Here is a 14,285-nt window from a genome sequence, read left to right as displayed (position 1 = left end):
AGACAAAACGCCGTGCAGGTATTGGTGGAAACTCGCTCTACTTATATTCGTGGCGCCGCGCGCGATAGCGTAACCATGCAGACCCCGCTGGTATTTTTGTTTTTACAGGATGTCTTGTTTGTATGCAGTTCACCATGCGCAATGACATGCTTTTTTGTCATGATACAATACACTCGGGGTATTTTTTACATTATAGTTGTGTGAACTAGGAAAATAAGAGCTTATTAGAATAAATACATAAATAAGTTGCACAATTATCGAATACTTGAGTTGTTTTCAATGTTATGCAAATGATAGATGTTTATTGAAACATAATTCGAACCTTAGCCGCCTTATTACAAAGGGAAGACAAAAGATACATACATAAACAGCCTATATACGTCCCACTGCTGGGCACAGGCCACCCCGCAATCAACCGGAGGGGATATGGCGCATACTCCACCAAGCTGCTCCAATGCGGGTTGGTGGAGGTGTTTTTACTGCTAATAGCCGGGACCAACGGCTTAACGTGCCCTCCGAAGCACGGAATCATCTTACTTTTTCAGACAATCAGGTGATTCAAGCCTGAAAATCCTTACCAAACAAAGGACAGTCTCACAAAGTGATTTCGAAAATGTCCCCATCGGGAATCGAACCCGGACCTACAGATCGTGAGCCTAACGCTCTAACCACTAGACCACGGAGGCTGTTTAGACAAAAATTTAATTAATCTAATTTTTAAATAACGATCTGTGCTGCAAAAGAATTCCACGGATTTTAATAAAATTAATAGCAGTCATAATAATTCTATGCAAAATCTGCGACAGTAGCGCTGCGGTTTCGATACTTCTTTCGCGATGCAGACTATATTTAAAAACTTGTTTATCTTTTACCCTTTGTTTTGTAATAAAGCGGAAAAAAATATTTATTTGTAAATGATAATAAACGTTAAATGTGGTCACAATAAAACAACTTTACTTGTGAATTAATTTAATTTTATCCGTCATATTGTAACATCACTAACTCATATTTCAATATTGCTGCCGCCACCTGAAAATAAGATTTAAATTTAAAATTATAAAACGAATAAGAAAGGAACGTTTCTTGATACTGTTTTTGTAGGTACTGGAAAGAAAATATTAGACTTACTTCCTTAGACTAGGAGCAAAAAGCAACACGATTCAAGCAAGCGCGGACCGGAGAGGAATATAATATTCACCTCACGCAGCATTCACCACTTGGCTGAACATAAAAAACGCTTTCTTCTTCTATCGTGTGAAGAAGGGGGTCAGGGTTACTATTGAGCCGCCAAAGGCCCCTGACATGACTCATGTAACGACTACTTACTTAAATCAGTAAGTAGTAACCGGGACCAACGGCTTAACGTGCCTTCCGAAGCACGGATCATCTTACTTTTTGGACAATCAGGTGATCAGCCTGTAATGTCCTAACCAAACTGGGGATCACAAAGTGATTTTGTGATATGTCCCCACCGGGATCCGAACCCGGGACCTTCGGATCGTGAGCCCAACGCTCAACCACTGGACCACGGAGGCCGTTATACCTATGAAAAAAAAAACGCTGAACCTACCTCTAACAGAAGTTGTCGATGTAATTTGAACAGGCCCATTCCACTGAGTGCGACGCTGTCATACGTTAATTGGTGTTTTAGTCTTTTGATCTGTAAACAATAATATGATTTAATTATGACCATCATGAAATGCGAATCTCTTCGCTTACCACGGCATACAACCACGTCATAGAATTAGGAATAATACTTCGTATAGAATGGCAACTATCCACTCCCCACCAGTGACTGAGCTAGGTTTACCTCACCCCCCTCGGTCTTACTTTAGTCTTCATTTGTATGGACGTAACACGTCATACACACAGATGCGCATGTAAGATAATGTAATGTGTAGTGTCTGTGTAAAACGAGGTATTTGTATAAAGTATCCGGGATGTGACCACGGCTATCTTTTGAACATTTTGTTTTTTATAAGTAAGAATTTCGGCGAAATATTTTCTTGTCTTTTACTTTTTAAAGCGAATTTTTTTCCATAGTCAGATTTAAGATTTTATACTTATTTCTATAATATACATACTGTTAGGTGTAGGGAGACGAGTGAAACGACTGCTAGTTAGTAACACACTGGTTTATTATAATATACTTACAACACATACTCAACTATTATTTTGTTAAAATGACTAAAGGCTTTGGGTGCATGTAGTAGGTATACTTACAATCATCAGTTTTAAAATGTTCATCTCCAATCGCATATTTTTTTTTTTTTGGTTTTTCGATTTTTTGTACAGAATGGTGGAAATTCGTCATTAAACGATTCATCATAGAGTATCTAGGAGTACATTAAATGTTGTTGTAAATTGTGGTAATATGTCGCTTTTCGACGTAAGTAATTGCGTGTGTGTGAGTGCTTGCGCGAGGCTGTGTGTGATTATAATTATAGTTTTAATTAAGTCAGAGGTTACATCCATCGCAAGGTGAACCAAGTACCTATACAAACCTTTTCACCGAGCTTTCTGTTAGGCCAGATAGGTTATGAGCCGTATCGCGGTTTATAATGGTCGAGCCAACTTTAAGATAAACTAATAACTCATTAGTGCAAGTTTTGCGTAGCAAGCCGGTAAACTGCAGTACCACAGACACTATTAAATAATAAATAAAGTAATAATATAAATAGTTTAAAAACCTAACCTCAATATTATACGATGACCTCGGACACCCATACAGCAGCGGCAGCGCCCGGCGAGAGTGATCATTGACCTCAGCAGCTGCCAGCACCACATTGCACGCTCTGAAGAGGAGCCACGCCATAGAGTAGAAGTAGTACATCCGGTTCACCAGACCGCTTTGAGTCTTGCTGGGAAGTAGTAGATAAAAGTTGTTAGATTCTGACAGGCTTGCAGGCCATTAAAGACCGACAATACCCAGCACTGGGTGGACACAGGATAAGTAGATAGATAATTCGGCGATTTAAGACTAAAGTAGGACCCAGAGGGATAAGGTCGGCGTCCGATACAAATAGGTGCGGGGCGGAGAGTTTTAGGTACAGTCATGAGCAATATAATGTACCCACTTTAGGACTCTGTCACACTAACATATTTGGCATTTAGTGAGACTTACAGTTCAATTTGTCAAAAAAGTTAATGTGACATGGTACCAAAGTGTATACATATTAATGCTCGTGACCGTACGTAGTATTAATACTCTTTATTCTATACCACCATCACCAAGTTGTTTTGATATGCTGTAATATAATGTCGTTACTAATTTTGTGACTGAATTCATAGACGACTGAAGGTCACGACTGAAGCATATCCATCGCAAGATAAACTAAGTACTCACACTTCACCCAGCTTTCTATTATACCAACTTGATAGGTAGTGAGCCGTGTCGCCGTATAGAGATCAAGCCAACTGTGTAAGTAAAATTTGCACTTCCCGTTTGAGAAGTAAATCGGTAAACTACAGGACCACAGTGACTATGTTACCTCCGTGGTCCAGTTGTTTGCGCGTTCGCCTCACGATCCGGAAGTCCCGGGTTCAAATCCTGGTAGGGACACGAAAATGATCCCTAGTTTGGTTAGGACGTTACAGGCTGATCACCTGATTGTCCGAAAGTAAGATGATCTGTGCTTCGGAAGGCACGCTAAGCCGTTGGTCCCGGTTATTACTCACTGATGTTAGTTGTCGTTACATGAGCCGTGTCAGGGGCCTTTGGCGGTTCAATAGTAACCCTGACACCAGGGTTGATGGGGTTGGTAATCCACCTCACAACCCACACGATTAGAAGAAGGACCACGGGGACTATATTGAATCGTACTGCACATTATGTCCATGGCAGAACGTACTGTGCTTCCCAGATCGTAAATTAGATACCGTCCACATTGATCAGAGTGGTTCTCAACAATGTTTCAACAAGCCGTCGTCCTGCCAAGTGGGACAAATAACAAATAGCCTGGTGTCCACACTACACTGGTGTGAGAAACCTATTGCTACATAATTAAGTTCCCAGGAGCACGATGCGGAGCTCGGTGGCGCAGCGGTAAAAGCGCTCGGTCTGCGATTGTTGAAGTTAAGCAACTTTCGCAAAGGCCGGTCATAGGATGGGTGTCCACAAAAAAAAGTTTTCATCTCGAGCTCCTCCGTGCTTCGGAAGGCACGTTAAGCCGTTGGTCCCGGCAGCATTAGCAGTCTTTAATAACCATCAATCCGCACTGGGCCCGCGTGATGGTTTAAGGCCTGATTCCCTATCCATCCATAGGGAAGGCCCGTGTCTCAGCAGTGGGGACGTTAATGGGCTGATGATGATGATGATGATGATGATAATGATGATGATGATCTACATTTTTGAAACAAATTATGTTCTTTTTATTTTCAAAAATAGCGCGTCTTTACCTCAAAATTCTCGGTTCTCCAAACACAATCGTTTAACATTGAGATTAGATTTTTTATGTCAATTTACTGAAGTTGTTTTTACTTACTTCTTCTTCACTAACTTGTTTATGGGAATGAACAAAAATAAAGTTGGTCTAACTCAATTCCTTGCGATTTCGTCAGGCGTCAGAAGTTTCACCTCGCGAATAGGGTCAGGTCAATCCATCTGTCTTGTTGGCTCGGATTTTGACTGATTGAGACTACTGTACTGTGATATAATTTATGGTGGAGACCATGGAACATTTACCACAATACTGCTGTGTCAATAGCATCGATAGTCCTAGCAATAGTCAGAAACAATACCGCCGATTCAATCGATAGTATTGCTGTGCAACGATAGTATTGATACTATCGATAACCTGTCAATACCTTTGCATTTTTTTTTTCAATTAACGACTATCTATCTTCTTCTCTCGTGTGGTCTGGTGTCAGGGTTACTACAGAGCCGCCAAAGGCCCCTGACATGACTCATGTAACGACTACTAACTCAGTAAGTAGTAACCGGAACTAACGGCTTGACGTGGCTTCCGAAGCACGGATCATCTTACTTTCGGAAAATCAGGTTATCAGCCAGTAATGTCCTAACCAAACTGGGGGATCATAATGTAATTTTTGGGATATTTGCCCACCGGGATTCGAACCCGGGACCTCCGGATCGTGAGCCTAACGCTCAAGCACTGGACCACGGAAGCCGTTACTAACGACTATCTATAGTGCCCATCGATAGGCAACACTGGGTAAAAAATATTTCTGTTCAAGCTATACAACCACTCCGCTATGCACTTACATTAAAATGTAATTGTAATTTACACTTGTAATGTTTTTGAACAGATGGTGCCATGTTGGTTGCGCGACCAAAAAAATACAGGTTAGGTAGCGTTCATACAACTGCTTACATTTTTTGGCGGCACGACTGTGGTCGCGCCACCTTGTCCAAGTGAGATAGGACCCTTATTTACTTACTTAAGACCCAGGAACAGCTGCAAGCATATGAAGTAGAAGTTGTTCAGATTCGACAGGAGTACCAAGGTGCCAAGTTTCTTGTCGACGACGCGCACCAGCGACGCTTGACGCACGTAGGCTTCTCTTAGTCTTCGCCAAGTCTGCATTTGAATGTAGAGTTCTGTGCCGAACTGTGGACAAACTGATCACAGTTATTAAATTGTAACAACACAACGGCACAGGGGGCTATGGAGCGCGCCGTGTTACACAGTCACCAGTTAGATCATGTTCCAAACTTCGAAATTTGACAACGCACTAAAGTTGAAGACGTGGGTATACAAATCGCTAGGCTTAAGTGAAGATGGGCAGGACACTTGGCAAGAAGAGAAGACCAAAGGCGGGACAGGTGAACGAAGACAGTTACGGAATGGTGGCCAAGGGATGGTATACGTTATAGAGCCACCACCACTCTGCACAACAACCTGATGGTCGGATGACATTGTGTGTGGGTTGTGAGGTGAATTACCAACCTCATCAACCCTGGTATCAGGGTTACCATAGAGCCATCAAAGGCCCCTGACATGGCTCATGTAACGACCTTGTTCTTACATCAGAAAGTAATAACCGGTACCAACGTCTTAACGTGCATTACGAAGCACGGATTCTCTTACTTTTCAATCACAAGGTGATTTTTGAGATTTGTCCCTACCGGGATTCGAACCCGGGACCTCCGGAACGCAAGCACAACGCTCAACCACTGCCCTATGGATGGAAGTTTAAGTCATACTTACCTTTTTTATTCCCGCATCTCGTTTCTCAAGTTTTACTAAGTAATTGACGTAAAGGTTCAGTCTATGATACCGCGATGTTAATCCCATACTAATCAAAATGATGATCAAATCTTGAAAGTTCCAGAATATAGTTGCCAGCTTACTTGTAATGAATACTGGAACAGCCACCCAGACGGTGTATTCATCTGGAATATAGAAGAAAAAATAAGCACCATCAGTAAGGAGTAACTATACACAGAGGCGCTACCACTTAAGCATTTTTACATACATATTATTTTTATATGAAAGGTTTTTTCCAATCGCTTCAATAATACAAACATTTTTAGAGATGTTTATAATACTGGTATAAGTAAATGTTTTATAATATATAACAGAACATAATAAGGTTGATTTTTCAGTAGACATGGATTACGTAACGGTATTTTTATTTTGTTGTCACCTAACGAAGTAAATACTCCTTTGGCTAAAACTCTATAGTCCAATCTCTTTTAAGAAGAAAAGAAGACAGTTGACGATCGGGAGCGGAAAAGATTGGTCATGCATGGTTGGGACGTTTTGGCGGGAACGGGAACGGGACGGTTGCTTTTTTCATCGAATAATCTAAATAATTAATACGAAGTGGGGTTTTGTGGTTAATGATCGCATTAAGTTAGTCGGAAAACATTCGCGTTAGTGTTATTATATCGGAATATTCAATAAACAAAGTGTACCTATCTATTTTCGCTTCGTGCCAACAAGCCGCTTTAAAACTCGAAAGTTTATGCGGACATTTGAGTTAATTCATTTGGGGTTCGGAGTAGGAATCTGCTCCGAGATTGAGTGCTTAGGTTTCATCATTCACCGTCATCATCTTTCACCATTTAATTAATCAACATCAAGAAAAAAAATACTTAATACATGGCTGTGTGGGCATATTTCCCTTTGTCTTGCCTTTCGGGGAAAACTAAAACAAAAAAAACATGCAGTGCTTGGCTTTTTGCGAAAAGACTTATTTTTGATTTATTTTTATAATTATATTTTTTGTGATAGTTTACTTTTTATCCCGTTATTTATAGTCTCATTTTTGTTTTTTTATTCATAGTTTATTTTGTTTATTCGTTTTTATATTGTTTTCTCGTCATACAGCGCATTGGGTTACACTGTAATATTGTATGTACCTTTATAAATAAATAAAATAAATACTAATAATAGATGGATAATCGGAACAAAAATGTAAGTAAGTGAATAATGAATGTTGAACGTAAATATATGTACTAATAATAATTATGTTTTTTCTTTAATAATTTAGAAAATATGTAAACAATTACTAAAAACGAAAAATTCATTTTCAAATCACGTAAAAGCTAGAGCGCTATCCGTTTTAATCATGGTGAGAACCGTCGAGTTTTTTCCGATGAACATAAACAAAGGACCGGTACATTGTAAATATCTGTTAGGCAAGGTTACGCGCCATCGGGAGTTCAGTGATTTCCCTGGAAGCCTCATATCTAAAGCAGCGAAAAGCACCGAATGGTCACGTCCGTTTTCCAATTTTCCACCACTTGCACCAGGTAGCTGGCTGTACGCCAGAATATGTTAAATGTTTCTGTTATGCTCCTAAACGAAGAATCCACTAGACTCATGCTTCGTTTAGTTTTTTATTAACCATTATTTTACACAAAAAGTTGGTCCCGGCTATTAGCCGTAAAACACCTCCACCAACCCGCAGTGGAGCAGCGTGGTGGAGTATGCTCCATGCCCCCTCCGGTTGATTGAGGGGAAGCCTGTGCCCAGCAGTGGGACGTATATAGGTAGTTTATGATCATATATACCGGCTTGCTAGATCGGGGAGCGCCAGTTCCAACCCCGGTATCGGACTTGCACTAATGGGATATAAATTTATCTTAGGTGCAGTTTTCATTAAAACAGTAGGCTCGACCATTATAGATGGCGATATGACTCGCCTCCTACCACGTTGGTCTAACAGAAAGCTCGGCGAGGTGTGTCAATTAGGAAATAGACAAGTTTAAAGCCCATTTACCATTTTTTTAATGAGGGTAACTTATCTTTCAGAAAGATTATCAGTAGGTGTAGGTACCTTGCTTAATTCTAATCTAATCTTACCTACGAGATCTCCCTGCTGAAAGGCCTCCGTCTTTATTTTTCTTTTGGACATCGACAACATAATTATATTTCTTGTGGAAATGTCAGCTGCCTATTTCGCGCTCTAGTCTGTGGTGCAGTCATTTCTCAGGCAGTGAAACTTGGATCGCTTGGACCGCGCGAAACATAATATTTTAGATTTATGCAGGCAAAACAGTGTAGTTGAAAAATTTCCGCAGTGTTTCTGATGTAGATATTCATATTTAACAAAGAGGGTTTAAAACGGGGTTACAAGGAATATATATTTTCTTAGGATAAGTATTTTATTTTCTTTTCCTCGACCCTTCTCTTAGCACGGTCCAAACAAACAACTTGACATAAACTCACGACTTTGTCCCAATAGGAGTCAGAGGTACAAGATTAACAAAGTACCCACGCCTCACCGAGCTTCTTATTAGACCAACGTGATAGGTGGAATCGGATCAAATATTTCATAAATATTTTATTTATTTTTATCTATTTTTTTTAATTTCACTTTTAGGAGTTCTATTTAGTTGTTTTGAAGTAAAAATATGAAACAAATCGATAACTTAACCACATCCTACTGCTGAGTACAAGTCTCCCCTCAATGAATCAAAAGAATACCCCCATTGAGCATTCAAAAATAATTATCTACAGGCTCTGCACAGCAACTGCGAATTATATCGAGAGTTTCGACCAATAGACACAACGAATGCTATATCTACGAGGATAGATGTCTTACGGACATTGGCCAAAGACCGCGATACATTTATGGACTGATAAAAAATCAGTTGCACAAAATAAAATTATTTATTGAATTACGTAATGCTATTTTTATATTAAAAATACTCGTATGTCCATCTAATTCTATTAAAATCGGATATCGCTTTTAATCATTTTTAATGTTCTTTTACGATCCCATCTTCGATATTCGAACAATATAAGGTCCTAAATAATGTAAAGTTTTAATCGAGGGTTTTATATCAGAAACTCTACGGGAGGGATTTCAATAACGGCGCTGTATCTATCGCTTGGAATTTATGCTATCAAACTTTGGTACTAAATATTTGATCAAACAAATACGATGTATTTTAAGACACATCTACTGAAAGCCGTGGACTTGGCTCTTACTGAGAGGTTGCAAGTTTAAATCCCAGCAAAGACCTTAGACAATGATTCCTTTTCTTCTAATTATTTCTTTCATTTTGTGGCTTTAAGTAGCTCTCTCATGATTTGTATCTCTGCTCACTCCATGCACTAGTTATGTATGTTAAAAAAATATAACATTTTGAATTTGTCAGAAATTAAATGTATGTTACGTGGATTTGGGGCTATGCATACGTTTTACATTTTGAATTTGTTAGAAAATAAATGTATGTTATGTTACAAACAAACATTTATTTTCTGACTGAAAATATTATATTTTTTAATATTGTAAAAACGTATGCAAACCCCCAAATCCTTAAAACCACGTGACATCAATTATCTACGATCCAAACAAGAATTCAAAATCATAAAGTCGAATTTAGTGGTTGAAAGCCCAAGCCGGGAACGGGTAAGGTATGTTTGTACTATTTAAATATTACTTACGAGGTTGAAGAAGAAATCCATGGGAGCTCAAAATGTAGCGATGGAAGTATTCTCCTGGCGGAATGTCAAATCCAGTAGCAGACATCATGCTCATCATGTGTTCCACTGGAAAAATCATGTGTGTTATGCAATTTTGTTTAAAAATACGTTTATATCTTTTTAAGAAAAAAAAAAAAGATTTAAAAGCAATCATTAATTATTATTATTTTTTAATATATTTTTTTTGTTATTAAGTAAGTATATTATTATTTTTAGAATTGAAATTTTCGGGATCTCATCTAATTCATAAAAAAAATAAGTTAGGATGGCTGGAAACTACTCGTTTGTGATAGTAGGGTTAATTAAAAAACAAAAACCTGTTTTCTTCAATATTACTAACTAAATAATTAAGTTTTCTTTGAAAATTTAAAATTTCTCTTTAAAACAAAAAGTATAACTCAAGGAGATTCGCCCAATCCCGTCAATCTCGAATGGGTTCTCGTCATATTAGGCTTCGGAATTGATTCAGAAAAATTAGACGAGATCTCTTGAGATCGTCTTTCTAGATATTCCTCTGCCAGCCTTATCAACAACCTACGATTCTTAATAAGTAAATAAACATTTTAAAAATATGCATTAACGTTTTCCTGCTATTCTGTTATTTCCAACGTTACTTTTATGAATATTCCTTGAAATTAAAAGGCCGAGGTTTGTATTACATTATCATAAGTAAGTGTAATCTATTCTTTTATACTAAAGGTCAAAATAGAGCGATGTGTACATTTTCTCCTTATTTTGATAATACATACTTCATTTGATGATATTATCATGTTTACTAACTAATACGTAGCCATTTCATATCTAAGAGTATGTTGATAAGTTTCCGCCCCTCTTTCTTGGTGCGGTCTTATTTTAAACCTGGTATTATTTTTGCTTTTCGTTTTTTAATGAGACGGTTTGTTATATTTAATAAAATACAAGCAAAAAAAACTACTTACTTTTAAAAAATGTGACAAGAGATGCAATTTCAAGTCTCGTGCGAATCGGTTTTGTTTTCGCTTTAATATTTACTTTGTGAGTTTCCCTAAGTACAGATGAGTGATGTAAACAAACTAAAATTCCTTCTCTCTTTATTTAAGAGCTGCGCTCTTGTCGTTGGAGTAATCGCCTTCATTACTCCATAGATAGAGCGTGTAAAACGGTGGTTGCCCCAATCGCCTTCCGTTCCGCAGGACACCGACCAATTTCTCAATCGGTGATGTTCTAGCTAGAGCCCTACTAGAATCCCTCGGCCTCCAACCAGTACTGATACCGCTGCTGCCCGGCATCAGAGCAGAAAAAAAGTTCAAAAAAAAATCCTTTAAGTATTAAAAATTAAAATGTTCTACTCACCACATGCACATACCGCCACAAACCATGTAACACAAATAACACGCTTCCTAATATTATCATCGGGTGGGAAGTATAACCCCCCTGAGGTCTCAGCCCTAGACCAGTGTATCGAGACCTTTTTCCAAGAAGTAATAAGTTTCCAAGACAGAAGGAAGGATAGGAGTGCATTTCCATAGAAAATGGTCCCCGAGAGTCGAGCGACGAAACCTCCTGTAATTTTTTAATAATTTTAGGACCGACACGTGAAGCGTATAGGCCTTATGAAATACTTAGGGTTTCTGCTCGATAAGAAGCTTGTAACTAAAGCTGGATAACACTAATGTCAACTATCGTCAACTTCCGCACTCTAGATAGCAATAATTCTAGGCAACTCTAGCCTGCGACAGCCCTACGACTAATGGAAGAGGATTAGTAAAGAGATTTGTTTATAATTGGCTGATAAAGGTATATGGGTCGTTCCTCTTTTTTATCGACAATAAAAAGACATTTTCCCAATTAATCGGACTTAACATCTTAAAAATTATAACGGCAATAAATATTTTAAAACATCATATAAAGATCTGTCCGTAAAGGACTATTTAGTGGTTCTCTTTATCTTGGTAACATACTTTTCTTTGCAGGCGTATTCCAAAAAATATTGTGACAGAGTGGCCCTTTTCATCGGAGACAGCATTTCAATATACCACTCTGTCACAAAATTTTGTGAAAAACAATGAAGCTACCTTAATAACTAATTGAGGAACCGATTAGTATTTTGCTTGTATTTTGAGTATAATAAGATAACTATATTTTTGGACAATGGAAACATGAAATAAAATTCTAAAACAACTTATCAAAAGCAGAACGTAAGACAGATCATTGTCGATAAAAAAGAAGAACGACCCATATACGTAATGTTATTAGAAAATGATTTACGGATATAGAAAGCAAGTTTTGTAACAAACAATTATTCAATATAGCTATAAATCGTAGCTACTCGCTACGCCGTAGCGCGTAGCAAAATTTTACAATACGTTGTGGATATAACTACAATCCATCCTCATTTTTTAAAACGAACTTTATTCTTTACCTATCTGGATGTGATTTTAATCTGCATTTAAAATAATATGCGAACTCATGATTCATTGAGTTGGCTTAGTAAACATCTACGCTCGTAGACATTTACTCGTAACACATTGACGTAGCAGGTGCTACGTAACATATTTATCAAAATGTTTCAAAACAAGTAAGTTCCTTTATTATTTGGCTACTATTTGTAAAGTCGTAATAAAAGTAACTTACTATAATTTAAAATTAATTTTCTTTGTCGAAGTAACTTTTTGTCGAATGAATGTTATGTTCAGAATAAAAATAAAGGAAACCCCATATTTAAAAACAAAATCTTTACAAACAGCAATCTACTTAGATTACAAAAATAAAGTAGATAAAAGACAAAAAATTACTATAAGGCATTGAAAAATCGAGATTGTCTCATCACAAGAAATAAACATGCGTTAGAAATTTGAGAGCAAGCAAAGATCAATCAAATAAAAAGACTCCATTTTAAACGGTGTTTTTTTTTTTTCATTTCAACCCTTGTTTATTTCTTTATGGCAAGACTGTTGTTCAAAAGTAACGTAAACATACGACCATCGGTGACATTGGTAGCGATGCCAGCGAGCAGTCGTACCAACTTCCAAATAGCTCCAGCCTCCAGGGATGCCACCAAAGCAAACGTAACGATGGCTCCGCAAAGGGCAAATTTTCCACCATATGATGGAATGCCAAACCATCGCGCGAGGGTGAATATGTACACTAAAGTTGGTAGGAATTCCTGGGAAAAGGATTTTTGTTATAACATGGCAGATTATTATAATAGAAAGGAATTTAAGCTGTTATAAGAAGGCGCGTTATGTTCAGAAATGAATTGGGTATATACTTAATATAAATATAATTATATAAAAAAGGGTTCAAAAAATGTGTTATTACTGAGAAGTTCTTTTCTTTACGACAAGTGTAATTTCGGCCTAAAGGTTATAGCGCACTGCATTGCACATTGTACGCGCTGTTAGAATTTACAATTTTGTATGAAATTGTAATCACTATCACGGAACACATAAGGTTGATGTTTATATTGTTAACAGTTTAATTGAAAAATTCTGATAACATATTTAAAAATTTTAATGTTTTTAAAACAACATTTTCTGAGTCATTATTACTTCATGTTATTTCATTTGTTAGTGTAGTTTAAACTGTGTAAGTTTCAGAGTGTGACGATTGTTGTTTTTTAAAGTTCAAATAGTAATTAAGATGAGAAAGTGTTGATAAAAAAATTAAATAATATAAAAAATACTTACATCAGATTTTTGCGCGTAAATATTGTTTAACTTCTCTTCCAAACTCGAGTCCAATTCCAAATCGCTAAATTTTACATTACCCAAAAGTATCATTTTATGAAGCGGTTATATATTTATCTTCACTTGAACACGAACACTTTTTCAATAGACAGACACTGAATAGGTCAAATTGTTTATATGCACTTAGTTTTTATGTTTCGTTACAAACAAATACTTGTTATCGTCACAAAAACTTCGGACTTTGCCTGTGAAAATTGCCCTATATTATTGACTCTAAGTGGATTTTTATTATGAAAATTGATGGTTTACTTGTACTAAATTGGATGGCGGATCTATAACAACGAGTATAGTGTCATAAAATAGTTAATGTTCACGATTATGGTGTGTAAAATGTATGACATTTTATTTTTTATGTCGAAAGTTTTACAAAGTCTAGTTTTAAGAGAACTATTTAAATATTTCATATTCGATTGTATTTGGAAAACATCGTGAGGAATCCCACACTCCCGAGAAATGTATTTTTATAAAGGATTGTGACCTAACCTGTATTGGGCTGACCTGTAGTGTCTCTTCGTGGGTTGGAAGGTCAGACGGGCAGATTCTGTAAAAACCGGACCTGTCAAATCTTCAGGTTAGGTAAGCGGACCCTGTGAGAAACGGGATAATGCTAGGAGATGATGATGATGATATTTGAATAGTCGTTAAACAGAAATAT

The 14,285-nt window shown here is 37.3% G+C and overlaps 1 protein-coding gene across 1 annotated transcript; it reads right to left on the bottom strand.

The window, feature by feature from the left end:
• Positions 1 to 975: 975 nt before the first annotated feature.
• Positions 976 to 13,709, bottom strand: LOC126382306 (gustatory receptor for sugar taste 64a-like). Its single transcript, XM_050032125.1, has 9 exons — positions 13,571 to 13,709; positions 12,861 to 13,047; positions 11,235 to 11,444; positions 9,864 to 9,968; positions 6,171 to 6,355; positions 5,401 to 5,570; positions 2,696 to 2,861; positions 1,571 to 1,660; positions 976 to 1,029 (listed from the first exon to the last, which is right to left on the bottom strand). Exons 1-9 carry the CDS (start codon positions 13,661 to 13,663, stop codon positions 976 to 978), a joined length of 1,260 nt encoding a protein of 419 aa, XP_049888082.1. The 5' UTR covers positions 13,664 to 13,709.
• Between the last annotated feature and the right edge of the window lie 576 nt (positions 13,710 to 14,285).

This window comes from Pectinophora gossypiella, chromosome 3 (assembly GCF_024362695.1).
Source record: "Pectinophora gossypiella chromosome 3, ilPecGoss1.1, whole genome shotgun sequence".
NCBI classification, from domain to species: Eukaryota; Metazoa; Arthropoda; class Insecta; order Lepidoptera; family Gelechiidae; genus Pectinophora; species Pectinophora gossypiella.
Note: the sequence above shows the minus strand (reverse complement) of the source record. Positions and strands in the feature narration are given on the sequence as shown.